The sequence below is a fragment of the Lissotriton vulgaris genome, chromosome 1_1 (assembly GCF_964263255.1).
Source record: "Lissotriton vulgaris chromosome 1_1, aLisVul1.2, whole genome shotgun sequence".
In the NCBI taxonomy this organism is placed as follows: domain Eukaryota; kingdom Metazoa; phylum Chordata; class Amphibia; order Caudata; family Salamandridae; genus Lissotriton; species Lissotriton vulgaris.
Window position 1 is genome coordinate 552,256,304 of NC_141685.1, and position 25,331 is coordinate 552,281,634.

Sequence of the window (25,331 nt, forward strand, 5' to 3'; positions counted from 1 at the left end):
GGCGACAGTGGGCACCCGTGTCTGGTACCCCTTTGCACCCAAAGGGGTGCCGGGATTAATTTCCCCAGCCTGATCCTGGCGGTAGGTTCTGTATAAAGTAGTTTTACCCATGTCCGGAATCTGGGTCCAAACCCCATTCTCATCAGAACTGTCTGGAGGTAACACCAGTTTACTGTGTCAAATGCCATGGCTATATCTATGGATAGTAGGGCAATATCTTGATCACTGTCCTCCACTTCATGCCTGACATGTATAAGTCTCCTGATATTCATCGTGGTATTTCTAATGGGTATGAATTTGCATTGGTCTGCGTTAACCATTCTGCCTATCTCCGGGCCAAGCCTTTGAGCCAATGTCCTACACAACATTTTCATGTCTAGGTTTTTCATTGTGATTGGGCGGTAGGAGGTCGGATCCGAGGTATCCCCTCTTGACTTCGGAATCATTACTATAGTGCCCTCTCTGAATGTGGGAGGAAGGCTCCCTCCCGCAAGGGCCTCTGCATAGACCGTCTGAAGGCGAGATGCCACCATTGCCGACAATGTCCGGTAAAATTCCGCAGTGAATCTGTCGCTACCTGGTGCTTTCCCAGATGGGAGCCAATTGATAGTCATCTGTACTTCTATTAGCAGGTGGTCGTTCAAGGTTTTCCTCCCCTCCTCCCCCAGTTGCGGTTTCAGGAGGTCTCTAAAAATACTCTTCTAGTTGCTCTGGGGTGGGATCCCCCGGAGATGTGTATGCCCTCTCAAGATGGTCCCTAAACACTTGCACGATATCACTCTGAGTGTGCGTGCCGCCTCCACTTGGATTCACAAGATGAAGCACCTTTGTGCGCGGTGTCTCTCTCTTTAGAATCCAGACTAGAAGCTTTCCGGATTCATCCCCTTGCCGATGTACTAGCTGTCGGTATGATGTTAGTGTGTATTTTTCCAATCGGTCACGCGCTTCCGTAACCTGCCTCAGTAGTTCAGTTTCGGTTTCCTGTCCGTCTTAGTCCCCCGTCTCACCCTGCACAGCTGCTAAGTCTCTTTCCTTTTCTATGAGTGTCTCCTGCAGATTGTGCTGCACTCCGCATGTAAAAGTCACGCATTGACCCCTAAGAACTGTCGTAATCGCTTCCTACTCCGCCACGTGGCTTCCAGCCGTGTTCCAGTTGAATTCAAGGTAGTCCCCCAGGGCTTTAGCTATAACGTGTTTCCCCACCGGGTCCTGCAACACTTCCGAGGGGAACCTCCATGAGTAGAGGCTCCTGCTCCCCTTCCCCCACTTAAATTTGCATAACACTGGTGCATGATCAAACAAGTATCTTGGCAGTCAAGGCGCCAGTATCCTATCTAGCCTATTATAGGTTCCATGTGTGGCCGAGTAGCACGTACACTCCTGCCTCCCAGGGTGTGTATCATGCCAGATATCTCCTAGCCCCATTTGCGACATCACTTCTGACAAGGTCTCTGTCATTCTTGGCTTGGTGTTCCGACGGACCGGGTGGCGGTCCAGTCTCCCAACCATCGCACATTTAAAGTCCCCCACCCAAAAGGTGTCTGTTCCTACTGTGTGGTGTAAAAGATTGCGTCATCTATGTCCGGGCCATAGGAATTCAGTATTACCAACTCCCGCCCATCCAGTGTGCCCTGGATAAGTATGTACCTGCTGTCTACGTCAACTTTCATCAATTTCAGGGCAAATGGGACCCCCGGTGCCACCCATATCAAGACCCCTCTAGCAAAGGATGAATAAGTGGTGTGGTATTACTGACCCCAATATGCAATAGGCCCGTGCACTGGCCGAGGTAGAAATAAGTTCCAAGAAAATGTTCAATTTTGTAGGTGCTCTTTAGGTATCGCCCACCACCCAGGGGCGAATGGTATAACAAGCAAAATAAGTGTGATCAATTAAGAATTGATAACATCCCTTAAGGCACTCAAAACTGGTGTAATCCTCCTAAGTTATTCAACAAGTAAACATCGGTGCTTTTCAAGAATTTATTTTCAGTTTGTTGAAAATGTTTACTTGGAATCCATTGTCAATAAAGTTTTTATTTCAAAAAGAATTCAATCCAACTCCACAGGTATATATTATTACATCCATCTCCAATGCATTTCGGGCAACCGCCCTTCATCAGGGAGCATCTAAAACGAAAACGACATGGGTTAACTTAGGAGGATTATACCAGTTTTGAGTGCCTTAAGGGATGTTATCAATTCTTAATTGATCACACTTATTTTGCGTATTACTGACCCCTCCATTTCTTTGCCAACTTCTCTGCTTTGGCGTTTGTCCAATGTGTCTCCTAGAGACAAGCTATACTGGTTTTGTGATTACGATCTGGAATGGGGGTTTCACCCTGCCACTTTCGGGGCACCACTCCTCTCCCTTGCAGTCCCGAGTTCGCTGGCTCCGCCCTGATGCAGCCGTAAGGTTGCCGTCTCGTGTTCCTGCTGGCTACCGCGGTCCCACCTCAGGGCCGCCTGCTTCCCAGCTGCTGGATTTTCTCTGGGGAGAGAGTTCCCAGAGCACTCCCTCGCCCGCCTGCTGGGGATCGCGGCCTACTGCAGATGCCAATCCCGGCCTCTGTAAAATGGGTCTCCGATGTCTGCCTGCCCTATTCAGCCGGGCCAAGTCACTCACCACACCATCTGCTGATATTGATGCTGTCTTCCCTCAACGGCTTCTGCCAGGTGGGTATCCGGATTGCTGTTTGCTTTTCGTGATGGCTGCTTGTGTTCCTGTGCCCTCGGGGCCACGGGCAATTGGGCCTGTGACACCTCCGGAGCAGGCCTCAGGGCTCAATTCCTTTGCTTTCCCTCCGTTCTCCGGGCGGGGATCTTCTGTGTCCCTACTTTCGCTGTCGGGGTGCCTTCCAGGATCACTTCTTTTCAGCAGAATATACCAGGATTAGGGGGGTCCTGATTAGGAGAGAGCTAACGTCTTCACAGCCATGTTGACAGGACACGCCCCCTGGTTTTTCACTACATTTCAGTTTTTTTTATCACGTTCTACATCCAACTTTAATGGAAGTACACAATACCCTGCTGTTCACTGCGTTTGATCCTGTGCACGTAGAGTTGGCAATAGTGCTCAAACCTCCCTGGGTTGCCAGTCTTCACTTCACATGGCCTTCTTTAGGCAGCTAAGTGGAGGCTGCCCTTTGCTTTTCTTCAATTTCTCTTTTTTTTAGGTTTATGGACCGTACCTCAAATTCTGGGAAGCCACACAGATTTGTTGCCTGTGTTTGTTCCACAGATAGTCCTACAGATGAATCCTGTGATCTAGCTGGTACTGCAAACCTGAGATGGGGTACAGAATGGGTCCATCAGTTTTATGCACCTTGAGTTAGGGTTCATGGACCTTAGAGGTGCACTGGGGTACAGTAACCCTATCTCGGGATCTGTCAACCCCTTGACAAAATCTATTTCTTTTTTGTTGTTGTTTTTATTCACTTAAAAGAGCCATCCCATAAGCAAGAAGGTCAAAGAATGCCCCCCCTCCTCTTTGGCTCTGTAATTTTCATATATAAGGACTCAAGACTCGGTCCCCAAGTCCTATAATGGTTGTCACAACATTTTTCTCAACTTATGGCCAGCCAGTCAATGAGCTTCAGTTCCATGAACCCAAAATTGAAGTCGGGAGAAAAAGTTTCCTCAACCAATTAGATTGTAAAATTTTCCATTCTAGTCCTAATATCTCTAACTTTTTTACTTCTTCAAGCCCACCCCAAAAAGGTTTTAACTACTGATTTACACCAAACCAAGCAAGGGCACTTCCTAGGGTAAAGTTCTGCTTTCATGGCATGTTTAATAGAATTCAGTTCAGCTGAGTTTTCTGTACAGGATACAAATGGAAGAAGGATCTGGTCTGCAAACGAATCACCATTGAGCATGTACTGTCCAGCGGAAGATTGGGCGCAGGTCCTTACCAGAAGCCAAGCCTTGCAACAAACACCTGCTCTGCACCACCTATGGCCTGCCCAGCAGGAGTTAGGGTGGTAAATGAGGGATGGGTGTGTGGCCTGGCTAGAGGTTGTGTGCAGTGGGTGTTGTTCTCTTAAAGTGTGTTGAGTGCAGTGGCTGACAAACATAAACCAATTAATGACCGTACATTCATAGCTCTCTCTGACAAGGTTGAGTGCGTAATCGGTAAAATGACTTACACCAATCTAATAACATCTGTTCCATTAATGGTGTAGTTGTGAGCATTGCATTTGGTTTGCATGGCTGTTGTGTGAGCCTAACCATAACTTGCACATTTCAGTGTTTTCTTTATGTTTTATTTCGAAATCATAACTGCACTCTAACTGTATTTGTAGGTATTTTAAACATACAGTAAGGTGTTGTACCAATTCTAACTATAAATTCCTTTAGCCACTGTGTTTATTATGTTTTTTATATGCATGCGATTAATCATGACTTCAGTGTAGATTTCCATGATGCAGAACTAGAATTAATATGAAGTAACTTTTACTAACAGGCTGTTGAACTAATATTAACTTTCCAATTGCAAAAGGGAATATAATGACAGTATATGACAGATTACCCATGTCTTATAAATGATCTTATTGCAGACTGTTTACAACATACAAATATCAATTTCAAGAGGCAGATCATCACAGTAAATCATTGGATACTACAGGAAGTACAAAACGGCAAATAAAAGTTGGAACACTAAAGACCACTCACAGTGATGAGGGACACCATCATTCAAGTCCTGATCTTGATTATGCCAGTTTTTCTTCTGGGAAAGAGCCAAGTGATCATGAATCACATTCATTTTCAACATACTCAGAGCCATTCCACACGCAAGGTAGCTATAGTTATTCATTTCAAAATGTTTGTCCAGTGATATGATAGCATATTTGTTTAGTATTTAAGGATCAAGTCTGAATCAGATTGTCAACTTAGCAGTTTACTAGCAAAGCATAGTGTTGCACCTAGTCATTTTAAGGCAACACTTCCCAGTTTTGGGAAGGAAACTTGACAGGTTCATATTCATTTTACTACTCTTAAGTACCAGTTGGTTGGATTCCTCTCTCTTAACTTAGTAGCCACTTTAAACACCGATTCGTCTATCCCCCAGTGCATACATTCAAACAAGAGTGTTTTCTGAAATAAATGTACTTTGCCTATTTGCAATCTTATTATAACTAATGCCAAGCCTCTTAGATTCCAAGAGGGAAGTGTACGCTTATTATATTCCTATAGGGTGTCAAAGGCCTTTTAGCTATTTGATGTTTCTAAGGTAACTAGTTTCTTTGTGGGATAGCTTAACCTCATGTGCCTCCCAGGTCACCACCCTTCCTAACCCAGGTTCCCTGTTATAATCAAGTATAAAAGGCAGAGGGTACAGTCATTTCCCAAGACAATAAGACTGCAGAATGGGAAGAAATTGATGGTACACAAATCAGACAGCTTATGGGGGGAGTCATGCTTCTCAGAATATCCTCAATTGAAAGAAATAATCTGAGAATGGACCTAATAGAACACTACCTCTGTAGTGCTGCGCATGTTCGTTGGCCGACACGGCCCCGCCCACTCAATTAAACTGCCACACCGCGGCGGAATTGCCGCCACAGTTAATCGGTTAAAAGACTTTGTGGTGGAGGAAACCCGTGCCCAGATTGTTTTCAGGCTTATTTCTATAACAACTTTAACAAGGGCTTAATATTGATTACTACAAGTTTAGATAATGACGGTATGAGCACACATTAATTTAGAGATGAAATGAAGGAACATCAGAAAGAGATATCTTATGTTACTACAGTATTGGAGATTTCATAGATTCACATACCTGAATCATTTCCCCGTCGTTGAGACGGGAGTCTCCGGTACATAAAAAGCAATGCTTAGCTGTATAGCCAAATGAAAATAGGCCTAGGCCCATTTCGCTTTTGCAACCCATAACATGTAAAAAAGGACCAAACTTTCCCTTAGCCAATCAGAGCTCCTCACCCTCTAGAACACTCCTGAGAGAACCTTTTGCCCCTCAGATTTTCTACCGGCATGTTGTGCTAGGGAGTCTCCTTTGAGCTCTGCTCAAATTCTGGATTTCCAACTCTGTAGGAACTTGATTTCATTCTATTTTCATGTGGATTTGAGATTCTTGTGATCTGTTTCTCCTCTACATTCTGTAGAATATCTGGGAAAGAGAAGAAGGGTCTTTTTAGATCCAGTGCCACCTGCTCTAAGAAGAGACCCTACACTGATGACCCACATGAAGACTGCATTTATTGTTTTTATCCAGACCACCAAGCCAAGGACTGCAAGGTATGTCACACTTTCTCTAGCAAGACCCTTAGAGATCTTGAGGGACGCCTTTTGATATGGCTTCAGAAGATCAAGGCCAGAAAGGAGGTGGTCTCTAGTGATAGTGACCAGGAGTCCTCCTCTTCATCTAGGAGATCTAAAAAAAACAAGATCTCCTCAGGCTCACTCCTCAGGGGAACGTCCTGGGAAGTCCCTAAAAAAGACCACTCATGGGTCTTCAGGGCGTAGTCCTTCAAAATCTCCTCAGCCAAAAGAAAAGGAGTGCAAAGGACACACTTCTAAAGAAAAAGTTTCCAAGAGAGCCTCTTCTGAGCCTTCAAAGACCCCACATTTGGTCCAAGAATCCTTCAGAAATCCATCCTCTATTTTTTTTTTTTATTTAAGCTTTTATTCGATATGCAAGATATCTTATAAGCACATTTATAATACAATCAATATAATGTACAAAAAAATAAAACATTGCCACAAGAAGTCAGTATAAAGTATTAAAAGAGATAAAAGGACATAAAAGACCGTTGATAAATTAACTAAAAAGAGAATTAAACAGCTACTAGTATTCCTAAGGAGAAAAGCAAAAAATTGACATCGTCGACGAGAGTGTCGACGAAGAAGTCATCGTCTACGGTGACGACCACAGAGGTACAGAAACCACCATTGATTGTTATAGTGTCAACGGCGTCAGCGTCGACGGTAACATCGACGACATCGACGATGGCGGTGATGACAGCGACCATGTCGGCGACCGGATCATTGGCGACAGTGATGACGACGGGGTCGTCGACGGGAACTACGACGACGATTATTATGTCGTCGGCGAAGAATGGTGCGGGTGCAGTGCGACGACGACAACAACATCGTCAACAGTAGTGTCAACGGCGATCTCATCGAAGGGCTCGTCGACGAGAGAAACTCCAGAAAAACAGAGACAGAAGATCACACCAGCAGGGACTTCCCCGAGCAAGATTACTCCTCTGGTTCCATCGCACTTTTTGGAAGAGGAATAGTAGGATGAAGAGGAGGATGAGGGGCCTTTTGGGTATGCCAGCAGCCCATCACAACTCCACGTGAAATGTCAGGAGGATGAGGATGAACAGGGTTATGAAGAATATCACAGCCTCTCACAACATCGTTACCAACAAGGACCTCAGGAGGAGATGGTCGCTATGCCATCATCAATGTTGATGGACTTGCAGTTCATGTTGGCAGATTATAAGAAGAGGTTTCCTCCGTCAGTGGTCCCTCAGGAGGTTTTTCCTTCACGTCCCCGTTCTATTCCGGCTACTCCAGTCCGCAGCAAAGAATCACTACTGGACACTACTCCACAAACACCCCAGGTCCAACAGCACTAGGATCTGGTTACTACGGATAATGAGGACCATAAAGAAGAGGAGCTAACGGAACTCCACAAATAATGGGATGACTATTTAACCCCATCTCCACCATCACCCACACAAGGGCTGGCGGATTCTCCACCATTGGATATTGGTGGATTCCACAACTTGATGGAGAGAGCGGCAAAGAGATTTCAGCTGCCTATGAAGACAACTCGGGTAGAATGTTTCCTTTATGACTTTAAGGAGCCTTATCAGAGGTCAATCAGATCCATACCAATCATCGACCATGTATGGAAGGAAGGTTTGTAGGTGATGGCAACCCCAGCGACGGTTACACCTGTGCTCGCTAAGTTGGACAAAAAGTATAAGGCGCCCTCGGATTTGTTTGCTGGGCCATCCTAAGCCGGACTCTATAATTTTGCAGGCAGCGCATAAAAATCAAAGAACCCGTCAGCGCCTATTTCTGCACCACCCGACAGGGAGGGACGGCGTTTGGACAATGCAGGTAAAAGATTCTCCTCAATGTCAGCTCTCCTAGTCAGAGCAGCTAATGCCCTTGCCATTCTGGGCAGATGTGAGAAGTTGGCCTGATATGCAGTGCTCACTATTCTAGTGATCACTATGTATCAGTCCAAACAACCCTTATTGATGATTGGTTGTAAGTCAACCCGATAGACCAGTTATCCTAGTAGCATGGACAAGAGCAGTCTTTAGGCTAACCTCTAGAGGGCGTGTTAAGCCAGCTGTTATACCATCACATATACCCCTTGGACAGCAAGTGAAAGGACACCACACAAGTTGTTATGAAAATAAAAGGATATAACACAACAGCCCTGGACTCTTTATGAGGACAGGGCGCTAAGCACAATACAAAGCTCTTAAAGAAATACTGAAAGTCGCACAATTTACACAAATGCCCGAGGGGCACGGAAAACCATATACTACAAAAGTGGAATGCGAAATTACTAGCAGGTAAGTACTACTCTCAGAGACTTTAGAAACGCTAGGCCTACAATGCTGAACCCTTAGATTAAAGCAGGAGGCCTAGGGACTTCGTGTGCAGAGTGGGAACTCTCACGCGTAATGCGGGACAAAGTCTATGGATACTAGTAAATGCAAAAGTTAGTGTTCTCGGGCGAACCCGACTAGGTAGGTCAAAAACGAAAGTGGATCTAGACACTTAGAGAGTTGGTCTACGCTGGAGCACCGGGGTACTCGGTTTACCTAGCCCAGGGGCTGCGGCTGCATAGGGTTCAAGTGTCGTCGGGTTTCTTCGTTGACGAACCAGGAGCCTGAAAGAAGAAGTTGCTGGCAGGCGACCAGTGAAGATGGTTGATGTGATCCAAGCCTGGATCGGTGATGGAGACGACCTGTAAGCAGAGGGGACCAAGTTCTGAATCACTAGCCAGTGATTAGATGGGCACCAGGATGGCACCGGATGAAGTCACCTCGACCAGGTGAGTGGGCGGCGCTGGGCTCTGCAGTCTCTCGGACCAGGAGGCGTTGTCGGCGACCAGGATGGAGGTGCGAGCTGTCCCACGAAGGTATCTGCTGTCGGCGATGCTGGACCCAGGATTGGGGCAACAACTCTTGGCAAATGCAAGCCCACGCGGTGGACTCAAGATGGCGTCTGGAGTGGACCAGGAGGGTCCGGGGTGCTCCTCTGTTGGAGGGGAGCAAGGGCCAGTCTGGAGCAACCAGACCAGCGATGGAAGTGTCGTAGTTCGTCGTCAAGAGGGCTACAAGCCAGCAGGCAAGTGGCTGGACAACGCGGTGAGCAGCAAAGAGCAGAAGGGCCCCACGCAGATCTCGTGGATGCTGGGGGGCTGGACTTCGGTGCTGGAACTGCTCAGGGTTAGGGCTTCTCAAACCCCAAAGCACTCACTCGAGGATCCCTCGGCGGTCGTGCTGGATAAGTGTAGTGCAGTTCTGAAGATGGCCGGTCCCTCGAGGTCTCGTCACAACTGCGAATCTTAGCTTGGCTGATGATGCAGGTAGAGGTCAGAGGTGCCAGGGAAGCCGAGTCCGCTCATACCTTTATTCTAAAGAAAGGGGCTGGTACGGGACTAGGTCCTGCCCATGGGTGGGACCAGGAAGGGGGGTGGTTACACCCCTCTCCCATGCCGGACTTTCCCCAGCTCAGGGGCTGGTGTGCCCCTGGAACTGGTTCAAGCCGACCTATGCATAGTGAGCACCGGGGTGCCACTTGCAATCACCTTCCTATTCAGCCCTGCCTACCCAGGATACACAAAACCCTGTCTGGGATGGTGCTGGCACCGCCCCTGACAGGAAACCCTTTGTTCAAGCTCTCCTCGCTGGAAGGACTCCCAGCAGCAGGAGGTCAGACTTGTGTCTGTGGTGGCAGCATCCATTTTGTGATGCTGAGGCTCGAGTTAACTTTAACCGGGGTTCACAGTTACACACATGTCTTGTCCCTCTAGAAGGGTGGAATGCTAACCCCGTCGCCAGAATTGGCGAGGGGTTAGTATTCCAATTCGTATGACACCTTACTCGACATGTTTTGATAAAGCGATACCAAAGTTGGCATATAACCGCAAGGATTATAATGCACTTAAGAGTATATGGTATGCGTTATCATGGAACAGCTATTAGGACTTGGTTCCGCAAGCTGCAAACGGGCTCAGCTCATGCCAGAGCACCATCTCACATGATTCCAAGCACTCTGCCTTCAGGATTGTTAAGGCCTGCCATAGGAGTGACTGATAGGAATCTATGTGTCCATTTTAGGGTTAGATATAGGTATACTATATCTAAAGCAAAGGGTGATTACACCACCTTGCCCCAGCTGTCGTGCAGCCAGTTGTGTCAGATTTAGATGGCCAGCCAGGGGTGGCATAATACATGCTGCAGCCCCTGGTAGGCCCTGGGTACACCTATGCCCTGAGTTACAGGGTCTGATAAGGTGGCCCAGTACCAATTGGTAAATGCACCTAAGGTACACGTATCAATTTAGGGAGAGAACAGCTAGGCTGTGGGTCTGATTGGCAGGCCCACAGCCAGGGAAGTCGTAAACCAGTGAAGCAAAAAGCAAAAATCTGGGGTGATCATAGGATTGCAGACCCTACTCTCCTACAGCAGATATGACAGGCAGATGTGGTGCGACATAGCACCATATGTTGACCTCCTTCCGGAAGACAGTAAACAGGAGGCAAGGAATGTTCTGCAGTAAGGTGAGAGGACTTCAGCTGAAGTCAACGATTGTGCCATTGACATCGCTATCACAGCCTTTCGCTTTCAAGGAAGAGCAGCAGTTTTACGACACCAAGGTTGGCTGAGGGCCACTGCCTTTAGACTGGAGGTCCAAAATAAGATTCTGGATCTGCCATTTGATGGAGAGGACTTGTTTGGACGTATGGTAGAGGAAACCTTTCAAAGTATTAAAAAGGATTCGGATACGGAGAAGGCCTTGGGTACAATGCAGTATCGGAAGTGCCCTTTCGAGGCGCCCGAGGAAGAGGACAACCATCTTATAGAGGTGGATACCAACAAGGAAGATACATCTCCTATTCTTCCTCATCACAACACTACCGGCAGCAATACAGACAGAGACAGTCTGGAAGCTACTCTAAATCCGCTCCCAGAGGACGAGGAGGTCGTTCAGGTAAAGACAACAATAAAAGACAATGACAACCTTCGAATTCCGGATTCTTATGCTCCTGCCCCTCCAAATGTTCCCCTGGGTGGGAGAGTAACTTTACATCAGTGGCAGAGAATAACATCGGACAAATGGGTCCTCCACATAATAAGATTCGGACATACTCTAGAATGGCTACACTTCCCTCCTCCCACACCACCTACGTATCAAGAAGTCAAACATCTATCTCAGATGCGTCGGGAGAGTCGGGCAATGCCCCGAAAGGGAGCAATAGAACCGGTACTGAACTCCCAAAAAGGAAAAGGATTTTATTCCTGTTTCTTCTTGATCCGAAAAAATGCGCTCAAGTGGCCTAAGGTCTCTAAATGCCTATCTCAAAAAACAGTCATTCAGGATGGTGACCCTCCAAGATATTACCCTTACTCTTAAATCCAGGAGATCAAATGACCTCCCTAGATTTACAGGATGCATATTTTTATATCCCCATACATCCTACCCACCGGAAGTACCTCTGATTTACAGTGGCCAAAGACCATTACCAGTTCAGAGTGCTGCCTTTCGGCCTCAAGTCTGCCCGAGAATTTTTACAAAATGTCTAGCGCCTGTGGCAGCTTATCTCCGAAGACAAAAACACCAAATATTCCCCTACCTAGACGACTAGTTGATAACGGCACCATCGGAGACGGAAGCCCAAGCTTCAACTTCGGCATGTATGGAGTTGTTTGCAGATCTGGGTCTGACTCTGAATGTAGAAAAATCGTCTCTTTATCCATCCAGAAGGATCAAGTTTTTAGGTGCAATCATAGACACTTCACAAAACAAGGCATTCCCATCCATAGAAAGACAATTGGGACTCGTGTCTCTGGCCAAAGAGTTCAGGAGAAGAAAGTGTCTTTCAATCCGAAAGTACAAATAGCTTCTGGGGACAATGTCTTCATGCGTACCACTCATTTCTCTTTGTCGGTTAAGAATGCGTCCATTACAAGAGGCGTTGGATCTACAGTGGTGCCAAGCAAAGGGATCCTTCGAGGACAAAATCAACGTCACAGAACCAATGTTGCAGGCGGTAACGTGGTGGACTGACAGAAGCAACATCTCAGTGGGTCTTTCCTTCCTTACCGAACCAGCTTCATTAGTGGTTACCACGGATGCCTCTCTGAAAGGATGGGGGACGGTCCTCCAGGATTTGCAGGTCAGCAGCCGATGGAAACAACAGGAAAAACACCTTCACATAAACCTATTGGAATTGAGGACAATAGGTTTGGCATTGTTAGCCTTCCTGCTAAAAGTAGAAGGAAGATCGGTGTTAATGCGGACAGACAACACAACCGCGATGCACTATATAAACAAACAGGGGGGCACAAGATCACTCTCCCTGTCGAGGGAAGCTCAAAAGATATGGAGATGGGCTATAAGTCACAAAGTAACTCTAAAAGCCGTTCATCTTCTAGGGGAACAAAACACGACAGCGGACACTCTCAGCAGACAAAAGACGACCTGTCACAAGTGGGTACTCAATCAGGACATACTAATGAAAATCTTTGGCAAATGGGGACTGCCGACAGTGGATCTGTTTGCCACAGCCCAGAACAAGAAAGGCCAATTCTGTGCAAGCTGGCATCACCAACAGGGATCGTGGGGGAATGCATTTTCGATGGCATGGTCAGGCGTCTTTGCCTACGCTTTTTCGACAATTCCCCTTCTGCCGCGAGTGGCCACAAAGATGAAGAAGGAACTGTGCAGGATAATACTGATAGCCCCTTGGTGGCCCAGGCAGCACTGGTTCACAGAACTACTCCTGTTATCAGAAACAGAACCAATACGTCTGCAGCCAATACCAGCACTGTTGACTATGGCTCTGGGACAGGTGCGGCATCCGGACCCGACTTCACTGGAATTAGCTGCCTGGTTCCTGAATACAGAGAGTTTTATTGTTTAAACATTCCGGCAGAATGCAGAGAGATCCTGGCAAAAGCAAGGGCTGAAGAGCACTACTAAAACACATAAGATGAAATGGAAAAGATTCTGCTTGTGGTGTCAGGAGAACAACTTACATCCTCTGCGGGCAGAGGCACATCAGATCATCCCATGTTTACTACAATTGGCAAAGTCAGGTTTAGCCCATGCCTCTATTAAAGTGCATCTAGCGGCGATCTCTAGATACAGGAGAAGCTCATCGGGTCCGTCTCTGTGGTCGGAACGGATTGTAAAACAATTCATGAAGGGGTTGTTTAGAGTTTACCCACCTATCAGGCCTCCAGCTCCATTATGGCATCTGAACCATGTTTTGTCACAATTGATGAAACCACCATTTGAGCCAATTCACAAAGCTGATCTGAAATTCCTATCCTGGAAGGTGGCTCTATTAATAGCTCTAACATCAGCCAGGAGAGTGGGAGAACTACAGGCACTTACAACGCAAGAACCTTTTCTACAATTCAGGGAAGACAGGTTGGTGCTCAGAACAAATCCGAAATTTATTCAGAAAGTACCAACGGATTTCCATTTGAATGAGCCACTGATCCTAAAAAGATTCTTTCCTCAACCATCTACGGCTGCGGAGAGGACTCTCCACACTCTGGATGTTCAATGCTGTCTGAAATTTTATCTGCAAAGGACAAGATCTTTCAGAAAATCTACACAATTGTTTGTGGTTTTTAGTGCACCCAGGAAAAGGTTCCCGTTGTCAAAATGGGGAATTGGACGATGGATTTCAAACACCATTCAATTTTGTCATCAGGCGGCAAGGAAGCCGTTGGGTGCACGTGTTCGTGCACACTCAACAAGAGCGGTGTCAACCTCTACTGCTCTGTTTTCAGGCATCTCTATTCAGTACATCTGCAGGGCGGCTACCTTGAGGATTACGTATACCTTTACCAGACATTACTGCCTAGACGCTCATGCAAGAGGCGATGTAACAGTGGGACAAGCTGAACTGAGGAACCTTTTCCAGGAACGGTGAGCCTTCTTTGTCATCCCTCCTTCCTTTGTTGGTAAGATAAGCACATTTTGTTGTTGTTTGCTGTCTAGTATATAATTTATGAACAATCTGTTTATGTATATTTATGTACAGCTATTGCTCTGAGGGAAGGACATGTGTTACCTATTTGAGAGACGTAGGTGACAGACCAAAATGTGCTATGTTTTACTGCTTGCTATTCTGATTCAGGTATGTGAATCTATGAAAGCTCCAATACTGGAGTAAGAAAACAAGTTACTTACCTGAAACTGTAGTTCTCCAGTATTGGAAGCTTTCATAGATTCACATACACCCACCCTTTTCCCCTGAGAGGCTCACCTCGGATTAGGCACAAAAAGTGTTTACGGCACAAGTGCCTGAAAATCTGAGGGGCAAAAGGTTTTCTCAGGAGTGCTCTAGAGGGTGGGGAGCTCTGATTGGCTAAGGGAAAAGTTTGGTACTTTTTTCATAACAAAGGTTATGGGTTGCAAAAGGGAAATGGGCGTAGGCCTCTTTTCAGTTGGCTATACTGCTAAGCATTGCTTATTATGTACCGGAGACTCCTGTCTCGACGACGGGGAAATGATTCAGGTATGTGAATCTATGAAAGCTTCTAATACTGGAGAACTACAGTTACAGGTAAGTAACTTGTTTTCTTGCTTTATATGTTGCCCCACCTCATTCAGTAATCTGGATGTTGAAATATTCAATAGAATTTGAACGACAAGCATTGTAGGTCTAATTAAACAACTGATGAAAAATGATTATTCTGGCCTCATAAAAGGGAGGAAACGGAAAGCTAGCGAACAAAAAATATTGATAGAATACCAAAATCTAGCTTTGAAAAATGATGCACTCAATTTGTTATGAGATTAGACATGGTATAGCCTTTCCCTGTCTTGCACAGGACTATCTGTGTTGGACAGTGGAGCAAATAAAACGTGTGACAAACTAATATCTAGCCCAAAAGCACCACATCAATTACTAAAGCTAGAGTTCTAATAAATGGAATATAGTAATCTGAATTTCTCAGTTATTATCATCCAAAACAGCACTGTCCTTTTTTTCATTAACAATTCAGTTGTGCATTTGAAAATTTGGCAGACGCACTAAGGGAAGCTGTGAGGATGTGACCTAATGGCTAGAGCGGTCGTCCTCAAAGCTGGGGAATCAGATTCGAGTCTTGCCAGGGACGCTCAACATCCTCTGATTCTGGGCAAATCACTTAATCTTCCTGTGCCTAACAAAAACTAAAGTGTCTGTCTGTAACATAACTGGTGGTCAGGTAAAGCGCTCTGACACCTTTGGGTTGAGTTTGCACTATGTAACCCCCCCCCCATTATACTATTATGTATGTTAACAGTACTAAGTAGCCAATCCAAGATACATTGACTACAGACATTTTGAAACTTTTTTGGGCTATCAGGTCAATTGCTTTAAATCCAAAATAATGAATATTAACGATGAGGTGATCAAATCAGATAGAGATTGTTAGACCATGGTAGTCAAATGATGCTGGAGTTATCAAGAAAGCAAAACATGCCCAAGGTGTGTGCAAATGTGTGCTGTTTTTGCTACTACTGATTTTGTACTGTAGCTTTGTTTCTATGTTCTTATTATTTTCTTTTTGTCTCATAAATTATAATGCTATGTTTTCTTAGTATTTTTTCCTCTATGGTGCATACTTTTCCAATGGTCACTTGTGCCCATCTATTGTTCTTGGTTTTATCTCTTGTTAGCAGTTTTCTTTTATTAGGTAATGTTTTTTAATATAAATATGAATAAAGAAGCGGGATGTAGTAGTATTCAGCATATGTCTAGTTCATTGGTAAGACGAATGTTGAATGCAGAACTTTGCATTTTAGAATCTTTTCAGAGTTTTCTGTTGAAGTACAGACAAGAAAACCTCCTGAGGCGGAAGCCGGGAGCGTCGTAAATTGCATCTTTTTAAAGTGTATTCTTTGTGTTTTTAAATACCTGCACTGAACTCGGGCTTTCACCCTTCACTTCCCGAACAGCCGATTTTGACGCTGTCATGGAGAATCCTTCCTCTCTGCCGCCATCTCCAGCGAGTGAGTTAGCCCCGCCCACTTCGCTGGCCACGCCCCCCTCCCCTGGTTAAAAAGGGCGCGCTGACTACAAGCGCTGCCAGACAAGAAAACCTCCTGAGGCGGAAGCCGGGAGCATCGTAAATTGCATCTTTTTAAAGTGTATTCTTTGTGTTTTTAAAGACCTGCACTGAACTCAGGCTTTCACCCTTCACTTCCCGAACAGCCGATTTTGACGCTGTCACGGGGAATCCTTCCTCTCTGCCGCCATCGCCAGCGAGTGAGTTAGCCCCGCCCACTTCGCTGGCCACGCCCCCCTCCCCTGGTTAAAAAGGGCGCGCTGACTACAAGCGCTGCCAGACAAGAAAACCTCCTGAGGCGGAAGCCGGGAGCATCGTAAATTGCATCTTTTTAAAGTGTATTCTTTGTGTTTTTAAAGACCTGCACTGAACTCAGGCTTTCACCCTTCACTTCCCGAACAGCCGATTTTGACGCTGTCACGGGGAATCCTTCCTCTCTGCCGCCATCTCCAATGAGTGAGTTAGCCCCGCCCACTTCGCTGGCCACGCCCCCCTCCCCTGGTTAAAAAGGGCGCGCTGACTACAAGCGCTGCCATACAAGAAAACCTCCTGAGGCGGAAGCCGGGAGCATCGTAAATTGCATCTTTTTAAAGTGTATTCTTTGTGTTTTTAAATACCTGCACTGAACTCAGGCTTTCACCCTTCACTTCCCGAACAGCCGATTTTGACGCTGTCACGGAGAATCCTTCCTCTCTGCCGCCATCTCCAGCGAGTGAGTTAGCCCCGCCCACTTCGCTGGCCACGCCCCCTCCCCCTAACGCTCCTATAAAACTATGTGCATTGGCCGGAGGCGCAGCGGACGGGCGCAGCGGGCGCGACGACTGCGCGCCGAAGGCGCGCCCAAGGCAAGCCCGTCTGCGCCCGTCCGCGGCCGACCGGGGCTAGGAGCACTCCACTTTGCCCAGCTTATCACCTATACTTCCTCCCAACTCCTCAATCTCCAGGGCACTTGGCCATTACCCGCCTCTGTTTGCTCTCGCATTTCTTCTCTTGATTTGTCCCCTGCCCCCTCCCTTCCCTGTCTCCCCCCCCCCCCCTCCCCTTCATCTCCCTGGAAGAGATGCTAGCCCAGTATCACCTAGGACGCTCTCGGCCTTTTACCTCAATACCCAGTCAGCAGTGGCCCATTCACACGAACTGTCGGTGCTGCTGGACCTCCACGCACCGGACCTCCTCTTTTTAACAGAGACTTGGTTTAGTGACGATTCCCTCCCCGTCTTATTGCCCACTCTCCCCGCTCCATACTATGCTCTACGTGCTGACCGTCCTGCTGGTAGGGCGGGGGGCGGTGTAGCGGTCATTACGCGGGCTGACCTCCCCTTTCAACTGTTATCTCTGCCAGATATTGCTACAACAGAGTACCTGGCCATTCGTACCACATCTACCACCCCCCCTCTTACTTGCGTTCTCACTTACCGCCCCCCTCAATCACCTTTATTGTTTCGCTCCGATTTTCAGGAGGTACTAGCCACACTCACGGTTAATAACTCCTCTATCTTACTATTGGGAGACTTTAATTTCTGGCCTACAGATCCAGCAGAATGTCCGTCCTCAAGAGAGTTTACAGATACCCTTTTATCCCTTAACTTTGTGTCCCATGTCCACTCTCCCACTCACGTCAAAGGACATATCTTAGATCAGATCTGGTCCCTAAATTGTCTGGTAGACTCCCTATCCATCTCACCTTGCACCTGGTCTGACCACCATCTGATCTCGTTCACCCTTCCCATCAACCCCACTGTTAGGCCCCCGCTCCCTAAGAATGCCTGGGTCCGTTCATGGAGCCGAGTGGATCCGGACAACCTATCCGTATCACTTACCTCTTCCTACCCCACCCTACAGGGGCTATCCACTCTCTCTCAGGCCACTCCCATTGAACAATGGCTCTCCTCAGGCTGTGACTCCATTGCCCCACTGAAGCGGGTAACCTCAAAGCGGGAGAAGGATGCCAACTTGTGGTTTAACGATGATCTCAAGACCACCAAACTAGCGGTACGCCGAGCGTGCCTGGAGGAGGAATTACTGCCCCTCACTTAGATCTGAGTTTATTAGAATTCTGGCTCAATACAAGAAGGCTATCTTGACTGCCAAAGCGGCCTACTTTTCCTCAAAAATCCTTGCAGCTGAGAATCAATCGAGGGAAATTTTCTCGATTGTTCACAATCTGGCATTCTCCGACAGGACATCTCTAAAGCCCACCCCTTCCCAGGATCTTTGTCACTCCTTAAATAAATTATTCATTGAGAAGATTGCCATTATTAAAGCCAATATTCCCTCACCTTCCCCCACTTTTGTTGACCCTCAGCGCCCCCCTCCTAAGGGACAACTCAACGCCCTTCCCCCTCTGACCAAGGATTCCCTGACTTCGATAATTCCCCTTGTTAAATCTGGCTCCCCATTAGACACTTGCCCCGCGCACATCCTCCGCCATATTTATACCTCTTGTCCAGACCCCGCTCTCCACTTCTTTCGAATTTACGCTGGAATCTGCATTATTTAAAAACTCACCTTTTCTTTTTGATGCTCTCAACTTCTCTATGCATTTCATTTTCCCTGCATTCCATCATTATACACTACAACAAAGAAGGACTACCTACCCAGGATGATGAAACAAAAGGACTACCTAGCCAGGATTGGTGAAGTTTTGTCTTAGTGATTGAAGAAGGACTACATTAACTTTTTCATAGGGATTGAAAACGAAATTTAAGTTTAATACTTAACCTGATTTTGTTTCAAACAGGGGGATCTCGGATACAATATTGTGTATTGGTGTTTTTCTTTTGTCTCGTGATTTTCATACATTATTTTCCTTTTCTTTTTTTCTGTATCTCTTGTACCCATTGTTTTGTTTTTCTTCTGGTTCTTTTGTACTGGTAATTTCTAATTTTCTCTGTACGTTGCAAAAAAGAAGCGCAATACGCAACATATATCACCACTGCCTTACTTTTCCTGGTGAACCACCATTACAGCGGTCAAAATGGAGAGATGTGGTCATCAACTAATTAAAAGTGTGTGGTTCCACCCTATCTGCAAAAAAGAAAAAACCTCCATGTCAAAACATTGCGTAGGGGTAGAAAGGCAGGTGCTCTATGAGAGCTTACCTTTACGCAAGTGTGGAAGTAGATGGTGATGTATTAATTGAGTTTGAAACTGCTTCTAAAAAACTAAACATACATTGACTTCCAAAAGTTTCCATAATTCGACAGAGGTATTATTTTGGCAAAAGAATACTAAATGTGAATAAGAACATTGAAGACTTTGTAACAGCTCTGTAGAAGTGAGCTGCCCAGTGCAATCTTGGAGAGAACACAGAGGAATGAGTCTGTGACCAGTTCATGTTAGAGAGCAAGAGTGTTAAGTTTAGGGTGTTATGTTCCATATAGGTACTCTAATATAGGCCCGGGAAACATCATACCCCTTCATCTACATTACCCCCCCACACTACACACTAACGGGCCTTTTAGGATTGAACCTTTACCTAGTTCTAGTCTTGGGTGCAGAAGGAGGGTTTTCCCCCAACAATAGCAGTCTATAGCTTCATCCAGAGACTCACATGGTATGAAGGAATATTCATAAGGGTTCTTGGAAACCAGGCAGGGGCTCCACCACCTGCATAATATCTAGGTATAAGGTTAATCCCATAAGTCATCCTCAAATCCAACAATGGCTAAAACAAGAACCAAGGGACAAAGGAGCCCTAGATACTTTCTGTATGAATTCAGCACATCTTGCCATTGTTACTTATAGGGAACCAAGACTTCCAGGCCGATACACTGACCAGAGACGCTCCAGCTGACAGTAGTCTAAACATCCCTTGCGTGGTGTCCAACTCGAGACCAGGACGGGGTCCTACACTCTCTTGCTTTAGGTAATGGGGTTAGACTAAACCTAGAGTGATTCTTGCCTACACACCTACTCACATGCTAGGTACGCTTAGGTACATCTAGACAGGCATCGTAGGAGTACGTTCTTTCTTTTATAATGCATTTTATATCCATGTTTGTGTTCATGACTATTGCAAAATGGTAGAACTTTACTATCCTTTTATATTCACTGTACTGCAGATCATATATAATTGCTACTGTCTAACGGTTGTTGCAGCACATATATTTTACACTAGAAGAACAACTGTGCAATAAATCCTTATTTTAACACGCCTGACTGTTTCTTCTGTGTAACTCTCTGAGACAGTATAAATGAGCACGAGTGACTGAGCGAAAGGTAGTACATTGTCTACTGGGGATCAGGATTGTCGTGTTCTAAGGTTGCACTCCCCGATAGGAGGAGATTATAGTGGCACTGTGAGCTAGTTAATGCAAACAGGCTAACATTCTTGGTGGGGGTGCACAGAGCAAGTCTGCCACCAAACCTGTAGTGTATGTCATCCGAACGTGCAGATTCTGTATAGGAATAAATAGGAACTTCACAACAAGGGAAAGAGTTGTGGGTTAAGAGTGAGCCTAGTTTGACAGAAGTTCTCATTATTGCCAAATGTGTGGAACATTTTATGCAATGTAAATCTAAGAATGAAGCTAAGGGTGAAGAGAAGAGGGAGGGTAAAACAGTACATGTGATTATCGCACACAAAAAAAAGAAAAACAACAAAACACATCCAAACAAAAGGTAATTGTTACAGTTGTGGCAATCGTAATCATTTGTGAAACTCCAAGGATTGTCCTGCTGTTCATGTGGTATGTAGGTTGTGCAGAAAACAGGGACACTTTGATAAGTGCTGTAAGTCACCATCCAATAAAAGTAAAGTGAATGAGGTGTGTGCTGATGAAGACGGCATAGTTCTACAAATACACAATGATAATGGTCTTAATGGTATATCGAGTGGGAGTTGTACACATCTCTCTTATGTGGTTAAGATGGATGAAGTAGATGTTGTCATGATGATGAACTCTGGTGCTGGATTTTCTTTAATATCTGACAGGGACTATGACTGTCCTTTAAATTTAAAGTTTTGCTAAGTGCGACTGATGTCACACCATATAGTTATGGAGAAAAACCCATAGATTTGACTGGTTACTTTGAAGCTGATTTTGAGTTCCAGGAGAACAGAGCCTCTTAGAAGGTGTACGTTCCTGTCAAGGGTGATTCCATGCTAAGTTGACCACTCCAAAAGCTCTTTCGGATCTTTCTTGATTCCAATTTAAATCCTCAAGTCCAAGTCTGCAAGATGGATACCGTAGCAGAGCAGTTTCAGCATGACTTTCCGCAAGTATTCTCTTTTTTAAAAAAAAGGTATTTTTATCAAGTAGACTGATGCATAGCAGGACATCATAAACACAGGTCTCCATCGTCTCATATACATTCTTATCTGCAAGTATTCTCAGAGGAAGTTGGATGTGTGAGAGGTTATTGTAGGAAAGTGACACTTTTTGCATGGTTACCCCACACACTTTTTGCCTGACATCTGATGCAACCTGACTTGATGTGCCCTGTGTCCCTTCCAACGAGGCTCCCAGGGCCTGTGTCCTTTCCCCAAAGCTATATTTTAGTATCCGCAATTGGCACATCCCTGTCACAGATAGGCCCCCTGTAACAGGTACCATGGGTACCAAGGGCACAGTGACCAGGGAAGGCCTCTTAGAGCTGCAGCACCTATTGTGCCACCCTTGGAGGCCTTGTACATTAACACCCACACACTACTATTGCAGGCTGTGTGTTATGGCGCAGAGAAAAGCAAAGAATCAACATGGCACACATCCCTGTGTGCTATAGCTGCAACCAACTGTCTGAGGCCTAGGTAAGCCACCCCTCTAGCAGTGTGCACTAGCCCGCAGCTGAGGGTACAGTGGATGGGCCCTATGCCCCTAGAGTGTCTTATGTCCATTCTTAGACATTGTAAGTGTAGTAAAGCCATACAGAGCATATGGTTGGGGAGTTGGTCATTACCAACTCCACAGCTCCATCATGGCTTTACTAAACACTTGGAAGTTTGGTAGCAAACTTCTCAGCACGTTAAACTCACACTGATGCCATTGTGGCATTTCATGTAAAATGCACTCAGAGGGCTTCTTAGAGATGACCCCTAAAAAATCAACCAACCTTGCTGTGGTTCCTGAATAGCCGCCTGGCATTTGCCACCACCAGATAGGTTTCTGGACCCCTGGGTAGAGAGCCTCCGCTCTCTGGGAACAGAAACAAAGGCCATCCTGGGCAGAGGTGTCATGCCTCCTCCCCAGGATGGGCTGGGTCCACGAAGGGGAAGCTTCAAAGCCTGCCGCCTTTGGAAGCTGTCACTGCCTTTGCTGCCCCCAGCTACTGGCTCCCACCAGTTCTGGCCCTCACTTTGGGCTGGAGAATCAGTGGGAAAACCAAGCTATACCTGCCTTTGTCAACCCCACACTTCAGGTGGGGGAGACGAGGTGAAACACATCTCAGTCCCAACCATCTTGAAGATGAGGGGACCCAGCCAATTAGGGGGCATAATAAGGGGTGTACCCACCCCAAGGATGGGACCCATTGGTCCCGACCTGCACACCCTTTAAACGCCCCTAATACTAATATTTAGGGGCAACCCTGTTGTATAGCATTTTAGGACCCTATTGTCATTTTCCCGATTCATGGCCTTATATAGGTATAAATCACCATATCCTTATATAGGCATAGAAATCATAACCATATTTAGACATAGTTCATGGAGTCCAAATACGGCATGGCTACTTCCACTAGTTCCGAAAATCCACAACGATTTCTTGGAAAACTCGGGCTTCAGCAGTTAGGGACCTCCCCTTGCTTAAATATTGATTATTCCAAGAACTCGTGGAGTTTTCAAAGAACTGAGACTCTTTGATGATGTTATTATGTCCAACTGTACGTCAAACTCTGCACCTTCAAGGTATAAATATGCCCACACTTGCCCTAGCAAACACACAGTGGTTTGGAGCAGTTCGACTATCTACTTGCCCGACGCATCTCGCTGCAGCAAGTGCCGAAGGAAGCCGACCCTCCAGCAGACGCACTGAGAGAGACTCTGTCTTTTCTCTTGCCGACAAATCCAGCTCCAGTGTTTCCAAGCTACCCTTGTGGGTTGTTGGGAAACCGAATCCTGAGACAGAGAGATACCAGACCTCCTTCATTCTAAACCAAGGTACTGGGCTGATTAGACCCTAAGAGAAATCTTGGATAGATTCTTGGCAAAAAGAAACTAAACTTATTCTACACCACACTTACTTCCTCCCTCATACTAGACTTAGGTTAGGTACATCGGGGTAGGCGCATTTTAGAAGCACCAGTTGAGTACTTTTAGTCTTTATTTATTAATGTATGTATTTTATGGCTTAGAAACCATACCATGCTTTTACAGTATTATTTTATAATATTCTTCTTGCTGTACGCATTATACTTAACAGCCAGTACTACGATTGTAGCAATTCATTTCTTCTGCATGAGAAAGAAGACTGTTCAATAAATACTTTTTATTGAAAACGCCGGTCTCTCTATATATCTGCACCTCTGGTGAAACGAAGCATGCACGATTGACTGAGTAAAATATCTATCTATTGTTTCCACGACTCTGAAGATCAGTTTTATCTTGGGGAAACAAAGTTGTCATGTTTATGCGGTTGTCAGAAACGAATCCCTTCTTGTTTATTTGAGAAAGTTTCTAGTGACCTCTGAGGTAGCTGGCACTCACAATTAAGTCTAATATATTCGATATAGACCTAGTCGACATAAGTCCTACGTCACATCTATAGGATATATTATTCCGATGTGCAGAGCCTATTGGGAATATAGGAACTACATTACATGGTGCCCAACGTTTGGTAAGGCACTAATTTAACGCTGAATACTAGAGTAACTCAGTCGTGCTTTTCACAGAGACCCCCTTTTCCCCTTAAAATACTCTAATAGACGTCTGGAGTGGGTTAAAAGGATAAAAAATCCGCCATAACTGAGTAGGACGAAAAATCCTATGTATTAGTTTTTGGTTTTTGTTCCACGTTGAAGGATACAGTGTTCCAAAATATTGTGCACCTTATCTTTGTTTACTTGAAACTTGATCTGCAAGGCTTTCAACAAAATGTCGGATACCGACGCATGAACTGCAGCCTGACCGGGTTTAGACGTTACAGGTCTCCAACAAAATGACCCGGATGCTATAGTCATCCCGGAAAACTTAAGAAAAACCATAGCTATAAAGCTTATACAAAATGGCCTATCACGAGAGGTGGTAGGGTAATATTTATCATAGAGGCACATGAATATCGGCAGACAGAGGTATTCTATTCGTGGATTATCTTCCCTGAAGCAAATCCAACAACACATGTGTTCTACTTCTACAAGATAGAGGAACCTCCAGCGGAATACGCTCCTTTCAAGGACGTTGAAATTCCACTAACTTACCAAGAGCATCAGCTCTGGTTTAAAGGCGCCCTACAACATCAAAATCACATTACCAGGCTCGGTCCACTAGGTAGACCAGAAGCAACATGGCCGGTACTAGCCAGCTATACACCACATCCTGCCATTGAACAAATGACCGGTCCAGAACTGTTAGCTCAGCTAAAACAATTAATTAAAAGACATAGACAATTGGTACAATATGTCATGCGGACTCTAACAGTCCAACCTGCTGTAAGAATTCCACAGCACACCCCTCATCAGGGGAACACAAATAAAATTACACCACAGACTATACAATCAGTCATTGGTAAATTACCCACAAAAAGGGAACACATTCCATTCTGGTTAGCTCAAAAAATTACTCAGATCGATGCAGTATTTCCCGATAGTACACCTCATGAGAACCACAGGATTCTAACAATCTGTTTACCAATGGGGATTGCACCACACCTGGAGGACTGTGACACTTGGGGTACAGTCTTTGCTGCAATCTACACAAAAAAACATGTTGTACCGCCCATGGCGGTAATACCAGATGTCCTGAAACAGATTCAAAATGAATACAGGTCAGAGCCTGCTTTAAATCTCGGTATGAAGTTACTGAAGGATTTCAAACAGGTCTCAGCTTTAATATTAGCTAATATTAAAGGTGAAGCAGCATCCGTGGCAATCCGCCAAA

The 25,331-nt window shown here is 45.6% G+C and overlaps 1 protein-coding gene across 1 annotated transcript in view; it reads left to right on the forward strand.

Annotated features, from left to right (window-relative positions):
- The window catches only part of HFM1 (helicase for meiosis 1), a 2,890,879-nt gene that overhangs the window by 247,374 nt on the left and 2,618,174 nt on the right, over positions 1-25,331 (forward strand). Inside the window, exon 4 of the mRNA XM_086925623.1 lies at positions 4,562-4,800. Within this exon, the coding sequence (XP_086781749.1) occupies positions 4,562-4,800 (239 nt within the window). The remainder of the gene's footprint in view (positions 1-4,561; positions 4,801-25,331) is intronic.